General features: G+C 36.6%; 1 protein-coding gene across 1 annotated transcript; it reads right to left on the bottom strand.

The window, feature by feature from the left end:
• Window positions 1-475: 475 nt before the first annotated feature.
• LOC112139284 (DCC-interacting protein 13-beta) lies at window positions 476-8,434 on the bottom strand (the record flags this gene model as incomplete). Its single annotated transcript, XM_024262031.1, has 12 exons — window positions 8,339-8,434; window positions 7,889-7,948; window positions 7,444-7,515; window positions 6,157-6,244; window positions 6,028-6,069; window positions 5,891-5,949; window positions 5,515-5,661; window positions 4,762-4,844; window positions 3,172-3,324; window positions 759-947; window positions 631-673; window positions 476-532 (listed from the first exon to the last, which is right to left on the bottom strand). Coding segments are annotated over exons 1-12 (1,053 nt in total), but the record flags the coding sequence as incomplete, so codon positions are not given.
• Between the last annotated feature and the right edge of the window lie 736 nt (window positions 8,435-9,170).

Here is a 9,170-nt window from a genome sequence, read left to right as displayed (position 1 = left end):
TTTTTTTTTTAATAAATAATTTCATTACAATTCATTAAGGGAAAAAACTGCTCTTTTTTATGATCTGAGCATTTTTTTGACAACTATTACACAGCCTAGTACTAGAATATATAGTTAATAATTGTGTTAAAAAGTTATGGTTTTGAAGTTTTCAAATTTTAGGGTGTTCAATAAATGTTCGTCTTTTTCGTCCCACGACCTAAGGTGTGTTTTGGATTTTGTCCCCTTGTGTGATTGAGTTTGACACCCCTGCTTTAGATAAATCACTTTGCTAACAAGCATTGATTGATGGTCAACTTTCATTTCACATATTGAAAATAGTTTCGATTTAGAAGGCAATTTGACTGTAAATAAATTTAAGTTTAAAAAAAAACAAGATTTTGATCTATAGTTATGGCTTGAAATAGATTCTGAACTTGGAATTTCATTTTAAACTTAATTTTTAATTCTAGAGCACATAAAAAGCTTTCTTTACCTCTGGGTTTTCAGTCAGATAGATTTGTCTGGAAATGTTGTTGACTGTACAAATCCACTGAAAAAAAAGATAAATACAGATCAATTCATCCTATATATAGAAGTTATGAATATTTGCATCACTGTGCATGGATTAGACAGCATCTCAACACTGACCTCTTCATATTCCTTTTGGCTCTCAGCTTGTAAAATCATGGACCTGCAACGAGTTCATAGATATGGAGTCACTCACTCGTGGTCGTTTGTCATTTTAAAGGCTGAAACCAGAGAACGCTTCTGCGTACGTCTTTCCTGAAGGGGAAGTAATCTGAAAACAGTAGCGCCGGTCCTCGCACTCCACCGCCATGACGGAGCTGTTGTCCAGGTCCAGCACCATGCCCCCCGCCACCGCGCCCCGAGGCTGACACATGAGATTACCGCCCTGAGTGAAGAAGAACAGCCGATCCCAGGCTGTCGTCACCAGGCCGGTTTTACTGGGAGACACGTAAAAGCAGTTTAGATGGTGATCAGGTTTTTTAAGACAAACTGTATTAATATCGCATGAAAGTCCAGCACTTCCCATTTTAAATTTGTTGCAGACCTTCATCACACAGAAACTGCAGAGCAGCAAAAACTGGAGTTTTACTTTTTTCTATTTTTGATCAATGGCTTCATGCAGCTGCTTAGATTTTGACTCAGACTTAAGCCAAGGCATTTTTCTTTTCAACATTTCCTGCAGCGACACAAGTGGAAGACGGAGTCTGATTGATGGTAGCTGTGATCACACGGCCGCCTTCAGCAAACACACATTTTCTTTATTTCTGCAGTCGGCATTTCTCTGGCTAGAGCTGAAGATGTCTGCCAAAATGCAGAAGGAACTCCATTCTGATTTACAATTTTGAAAATTAAGATTACAAATCATTTATGTTTTTTTTAAACCTATTTTGTCTGGCTATGAAAAAACACTTTTCTAATAATTAGTAATTTCAACTTCACAAAGACATGAATGTATAACCATAAAGATATTAATGTTTACTTTAAAAATGAACAGAAAGAATCTCAAGTGTGTATTTTAGTTTCCACATCAAACAAAAATGGAAGTACTCCTGCTTAAGATGGTTTATGTGACTGAAAATTAACATTTTCTGTCCCTGTTGTCCAAAAAAATAAAAAACAAATGAAATTACTTTTTTTAAAAATTACAGAGCCCCTAAATGGACATTGACGAATAAAAAAAAAAGTTTATTGTGTGCACAAGAAAATACTATAAACTTTCTTCAATGTCTCTCAGTAGAAAATAAATCTACGGATAAGTAAAAAAAAAAAAAAAAGATTTTGCTGGAGATAAATCAACGTTTTTTTTAGGTTCAGCTCTATCTTTAACTGTAACAACATGTTATAACAGGTTAACTATTTCATTAACATCCAACAAATACTAAAAGCAGTGTTCACATCCAACAGTGCAACTCCATGTGCATACATAAACCGAAAATGTACTTTTATATGGCCAACATTAATTTAATTAACCCATGGGATCACATTTGGAAGTTGTTTTTCATTTCATTGGGTTTTTTTTTTTGGCTTTTTTAAACTTTTTGAAGTCATTTTTTTCCTTCTAATTTCGTTTTGTTTTTTTTCCCCGCTGTAATAAGTGGTAGCTAAAACAAGAAAACAAAAAACTAATTTCCAAATTAATTTTGAAAGCTCAAAATACAATTTCTTGGGTTCTGAAGGGTTTTTTATATATATATATATATATATATTTCAACCATCAACCATATGCCTTTATTTTCTTAACCCATGACAACTAATTTTTCTTATAAAGAAAATGATACCAGAGACCATATTTCTGATGTTTTTCGGTTGAACTCATGTTAACATAGGTTCTTATAGATTAAAATAAATAATTGTAACAATAAAACGTTATTCTTCATCAATGATTGTTATTAAAACAAAAAAAGTCTATGAAGTTTGACACCTTTTCTCTTTTTACCGAGTGAATTTACACCTCTGGTATACTATGTCTTCATAAGAAAAAGATTTAAAAAAAGGTTTATTTTTATGCGTTTTGTGATACAAAAGGCTATGGAGATGTGTCATGTATGAATCAGTGCAGTCGTTCACGTGCTCTGTGCTCAGAGTTCTCCCTAAAAGCTTTTCATTAGCTGATGGTGAACATGTGTGGCTCGTGCATCGGCTGACTCAGCCCTCTAATACTGAGAAACCGTCAGCACTCGCTCATGTTCTTGGTTTGAGGATGCAGCCGCCTCCGTGCACGCCGCAGCTCTGTGGAAGCCTCTTATCTGCTGTCAGGTATTCATCAAAGATTTTGGGCGTATGTGAGAAAGCGACAGAGTCTGACACCCCTGACATTTTAATAAATCCCAACACAAGCTTTAGACTGCAGTTTTATCCCCGTTAAGCTCCGGTGAAGTTATCCTTCTTATACATCAGCTCCACAATAAGTCGACAGAGCACCCTGTCAGCCCGGTACCCAACCTGCCTCTTCTTCTCTGACAGATGCTTTCTCACATGCATATTTGGAGGAGATTTTGTAAGAAAAACAATCTGTGATATATGTTTGTTTTACACATTTAAATTGTTCTTTCTCGTCTTGATTAAAATATAAAAAAATCAACGTATTTTTTGTCTTCTGCCATGACATTTTGGCAGACAATAACAAGCTGGAAGCCTCATCAGATTTACGTATCATCTTACTTCCTAATGTTGAGGTAGCCAGCCTTCTGGATGAGTGTGCGGTTAACAGGCTCAGCGTCTTTATCCGGCATGTAGACGAAGTCCTCCGCAGACAGAAGCTCCTTCTGAGACATGCGCATGGCTTCTGCCTCAGAGTCCAGCTGGGTCTGGATACTAGAAAGACAGAAAGACGCTGTACTAACTCTCAACGTTTGTTTATTTTTGCCATTATTCTAGAAATTCTAAAACCACATTTTCAAAAAAACAGATCAAATTAAAGCTCCAGTGGCTAATCATGCTACAGGAAGTCACTAAGGGTGAATTCAGGCTGGAAAAGTCCATTAGACCGGACCAAGTCATGAACCATGTGTTTGGTCTAGGGCTGGGTATCGGTTATAATTTCCAGAAACGATTTGGTTCGATTCACAAGAGCCTGAATCAATTCGATTTTTTTCGATTCTTCAATTCAATTCAATTTTAAGTTTACAAATTTATACACATTTGTTTAGAAATACATTTAAAAATCTATTATTTAATTTGAGTATATTTATATTAATCTGAAACAGTTCACATATTGTAAAATGTTTTAGTAAAATAATGAGATTGTTAATAGTATACAGTATTAAATAGATTATCTAAAGCAGAAGTTCTAATAAAAATCTTCATTAACATTGTAAACAGTTCTGCTTCTCCTGAAGGAAGTTTCAGTTTGGCCACTAGGTGGCGATCGCGCTATAGAAGTGCATTTAATTCAAGAAGAAGACAAGAATGTGAGGTGAAAAAAACGAAGTTTTAGACCACAAATAGTTACTTTAAAAATATTTCCTTAAAAGAGTTTGGAGAATTAATCACTGTAAGTAAATAAAGATGTTCATTTAGTCAGCAATGTATTTTTTTGGTCAACTGAGCGTTAGCATTAGCCGTCCTATGGGAAATTCTATTGAACGTTAGCATTAAGCTAGCGGACTTTAGCTTTGTGTGCTAAATTAATTTATATCTTTTGTGAATCGATTATTGATCTATAACGCTTAAATCGATTCAAATCGATTGTTTCAAACCATTGACTGTATATAAGTATATGTATATTTTTTACAGTCAATGTTTCAAACCAAAAAATTGTAAACAAAACCATGTGACTAGAGATCTCTTCAGTCATTGGCCAGGAATTATGAGGGCGGGGCACAAAAACGAGATAAATAATCATAAGTCCATGTCAGGATAGTTCACTTATCCAAACTTTATATTTTGCTGATCAATTTAGTACGTCTGTATCACAACACTTTTTATTGCTCTTTGATACAGTGGAGGCCTGCTTTAAGGTGGTCACTGAGGAGTAAGAAGGTATGCGGATAAGTGTTTATGACTATAGATTGTAAATCAAATAGTTTGAGAAGCAACTTTTATCATGTTTAAAGTTGTTTTGATGAGCCAACAGTCATCCAAACACATTTTAATGAGTTGCTGTGTCTCATTGTTGCTTTACATTTGTCTGTGACAATTGCCACAATGTTAAAAACGCATAAAAAGACCTTTTTGATTGGAGTGGGTCTTTAACGTGTCCAGCCTGAATCCACTCTAAAGGCAACAATTAAGAGATAGAAAGTGAGTTACTTCTGCATCATGTTGGACACAGAGGAGAGAAAAGTGTCCATCTTCTTTGAAACCAGCTCAATGCCTTTCTTGAAAAAGCTGATCTGTGACACAAATAAGCAAACAGTTGGTCAAAAAAATCTGTTAAAATTATGCAATCAAAAAGCTTTTTTATGTCTGGACCAAAAATAAAAGACTGACACTACATTTTAACAGCTGCAGGTTAAAATTCATATTTTTCCTCATTGCCAATCATAAATGATTGAACTAAAAGGGAAAGCCCTGCTTGAGTGATAGGATGTAGAGGCTAAAAACTTTAGTGTTTTAACTACCACACTTGAAATGATTAAAATTATAAGTACTAAAAGATAAAGAGATAGCATCATAAAACTGTCATTTTTTTTTTACCAATAATCCATATCTATCCACAGTGAATGCAACTTTATTAGCAATGTAACATTAGAGAGTCGGTCATTACATTTTATGCAGTGTGGGAGGAAGTTAAATCTAAATATTCTTTTTGTTCCTCACTTTTCTGCCCAAATAAATTTTCCAAAGACGCTTGTATTTTATGAATGTTGCTAGCTTTGGTCTTTTCGTTTAGCGCTTATTAGAAACCCCTGCTTCGTCACAAATGGTAACTAGAATCCAGATGTTTTCCAAAACAAAACCTCCATCAAAATCAGAAATTAAACTAAACAGAAACCATGTAAGCTACCGTATGTATTCTTTGTTTTCCCCGGGGGTCGGGGAGCTTAGAATAGGGAGGGGTACCTGTGCCTGAGTGTAGCCTAACATCGGTTCGAGCATGGCTACTCTCTTGCGGTACTGCAGGGCGTTGAGGGCGCAGTAGTACTGCAGGGAGGCCTGGTGCTGCTTCCTCCGGGTGTAGGCCACCTCCTTCACCAGGTCGGCCTTCAGCTACCAACACAGCACAGGGAGATTAGACATGCTTTTCAGAGTCAGTTCCCTTTCTGTGAGCGCAATCTAACGTATGCAAACACATGCAAATTAGAAACAAATGTGTTTTCTTAAAAGGAGACTTCCTGACGTGTTAGATAGCTCGCAAAGGCAGCAGTAGATTACTACAAATATTGGATTAACAAACAGCTTTTTATCAATCATGAACAAGGATCTGCTGTTATTTCACCTTCTCATTCTCCTTCTTCTTGGGCAGTCGACTGTACTTGACCATCGCTGCTTCATGCTCTGCATCACAGAGGAGCAAAGACGTTTGAATGAAAACCTGATCTGTCTGCAGTTTGTTTCTGATTTTGTTTTACTCACCATCAGTAGCAATGCCAAATATTTCTTTTAAGGTGCTTATCTCTGCAGAATGCAAACATTAGCTGGTTGGAGTCGATCATTAAAGCTTTTGAGATGTTTTTTTTTTTTTTTATTCAATTAACTCACTACCTGTGAGGTCTTTCTCCCGGAACTGGATCAAAGGAAAAACCATGCTGTCAGCCATCTGGTTGGCCAGCTCGGAGTGGAGGGAGTTCAGCTGAGACACAAAGTAAATCAGATGAGAGGAGAGCACGACAAACCTCTGCCAAAGAAATGATTCATTACTGTTTTTTATAACTCAGATGGAAAATCTTCATGCAAAAAAGGAAAAACAAGGACTTTTACTGCGCCAAAAACTGTCAAATCCTTTTGGTACTGGTGCTGCTTATCAGCGAGATACAGCCCAGCCTTAACGTGTTGAAATCCAGATTAGTCTGAAGAGTTTGGCAAGTGCTAAAGTCCAAAAGATTATGAGCGGGCGTAATTCTCCAGTGTGCACGCAAAAAGAGAGTAAACAATCAGCCTGTGCTCCGAGTCCAAGTGCTGACCTGACTGGTTCTTGACGGTGATCCATGCATTAGTACTAATGCTTTAGCTAACCATCGTCCTCCTGCATTATCTTTCTTCATTTTTTTTAACCCACTCGATGTGACACTCATAACATCTGCTTCACCAGCACTCCTTCAGTCAATTTTTAAACCTTTCTTTAGGTTTCATTTCCTCAATGAGAACAGATGCTCCTCTTTTGATAATAACTATCATGTTTTTAGCCAAAATCTAAAAAACTATGTCATTTTCTAGGACATAGGTTTTTCAGAGCAGCAGCTGTTTATCCGAAATTTCCTTCTAAGTCGTTTGTAGGACTGTTGACACAATTCAACTCCGCCCCCGTCCCATCATCCACCTGTTTATGTGCTCTCCCACTAGCTTACAGCACCTCTGACCCCCAGATTCACCAAAGATGCAACAAAAATGAGCACTATCAGCTGTACAGGGGATGGATTCTGAAGGGATTCTCTGGTTTAGTTTGCTTTGATGTTGTTGTTGGTCTGCTTTTCAGTTCATCCGCTCTGTCAGCTTTTTGTTGCTTCCATGGTTTTTGTCATGTTTCAGTTTATTAAATGTCTTTTCGGCCACCTTGCCCGGTCTCCTGCATTTTAGATCCACCACTTCCTGACACTCGTCTATAAGTGGATTGGATAAGAGCGGAGCAGGGAGCTAACAGCTCGCCGTAGTAACTTGTGGGACATAATTTCAAACTGCATTTTTTTGTCTGCTCCTGATTCACTATGATTTGAATAAAGAAATACTCAGAAATCCAGTTTTAAGATGAATTATCTTCATATTTATGTTCTTAATCATCACAAAAGAAGCAGAAGAACATATTAAACACAACAAACTCATGGCAGGACTCACCTCTCCAACACTTTTTGCAAAGTTCTGCAGCGTAGAGATGACCTCCTCATCACCTTTTCCAAGGGCAAAATTCTGTGAGGCAAACAAAATATCAACCAAAACATACAATAAAATGCAGAAAAAAATTAGGAGGATAATCAATCGTAAAAATGTCAATAAATCTAAATGTAATAACAAAAGAATTTGTAGGATTAGACATGGGAGAAGGTCATTTTAAATTTTAGAAATGAACTGCACAGTCATATGTGTAATGAAAAAGATTTCTGCATAACATTGAAGAAGAACACAAAAAAAATCAATTAACTATGAAACTAAGAAGGCTCTAGCAGTGTTTCATTCAATCTTTTTTTTCTCACTCGTCACCACTGACGCAGAATTACTTTGGTTCTCACTATTTTTGGCACAAAAACTTGTGAATTTGTTTAAAAAAAAAATATCTACTTACTTTCTTCTCATATTCCAGAAGCCGCTGCGAGAGCTGCTCTGTGGCCAATCCCATCTCACTCTGAGGAGGAAAAATAAGAGACATGAGAATACAAGAAATCATCTCCCAGCTTCTCTGGCTTTTTCTACGAGCAATTGGAGGCGAGGTGAAAACAAATTAGGGGTTAAAATCTTTGAATCTCTGAACAGTTCAACTGAAAAATGTCTGCAATATGCTCTGCAACAGAACATTAACAAGTAGGTGCAACATTTAAGAATTGTTCTGATGTATTTAAGGCTCACAATTAAATATGTTTTTGAGTTTTTAGAGGAAAACATCAAATATGAAATCATGAAGATGTAAAGAAAAAATAGTTTTGAATCCTACGATGTTCAACAATGAAACAGACAGTAATTTTCATTTTCTTGTTGACTCGTGACTAAGGAGAGCAGAGTGGGCGTGGTTCAGTACCTGCGCTCCAAACACCCGCTGCATGGACTGCAGCAGCTGGTTGGTGTATTCCGTCAGCATCCCTGCATCTTCCTCAAACACGCTCAGCAAAGAGCGAGTCTGCACAAAAGAAATATATATATATATATATCAAGAAAACAAACCACAACAACATGCTTCATTCTTGTGGTCAGATTTAAAGATATTCATCTGAAAGAGAGGAGGTAAATAAAATGAGTCACTTTGAAGACAGCCATTCATGCAAACTCCGTCAATCAGGAGTAACAAGGAAGTGCAGACGGCGCGGTGAGCACCACGCCCTCTGGATTGCACCTGTTTACACTCCACGAGTTGACTTTAGGCTTAAGCTTTCATGAGGTTCTGGCAGTGTTTCCCAATCACTTTCCCCCGGTATCCCTGTCCTGCACGTTTTACTCGTTTCTCTTCCAGCATACCTGATCTACTCCCAAGAATAGGTGAATACAAATGACTCATAAAATAAGTTCCCTTCATCACACAAACCGCTTATTTTGACAGTCAAAAGAGCTCAAACTTTATGATTTGATAGAAACTATACAGTTCAAATAATATTCAAAGCAGAAAAAAGTATAAACAAAAAATAAATCAAAGTTATTCATTAAAAGAGAGTAATTTCAGTACAAATGTAAATACACAAAACATGATATATCTGTAAAATTGTATAAATATAAGTTTGAATTGTATGGAGATGGAACCAAATGAGCATTTATCTATGACAAATGTGTTGGATGTTTCCATATGTTTGTTTCCATGTGTATATTAGTTATCCGGAAGTGAATCTGTACTCATTAGAGGAGGAACAAGACTATAACAG

This window comes from Oryzias melastigma, unplaced genomic scaffold (assembly GCF_002922805.2).
Source record: "Oryzias melastigma strain HK-1 unplaced genomic scaffold, ASM292280v2 sc01573, whole genome shotgun sequence".
NCBI lineage: Eukaryota > Metazoa > Chordata > Actinopteri > Beloniformes > Adrianichthyidae > Oryzias > Oryzias melastigma.
This window is presented reverse-complemented; position numbering and strand designations above follow the sequence as displayed.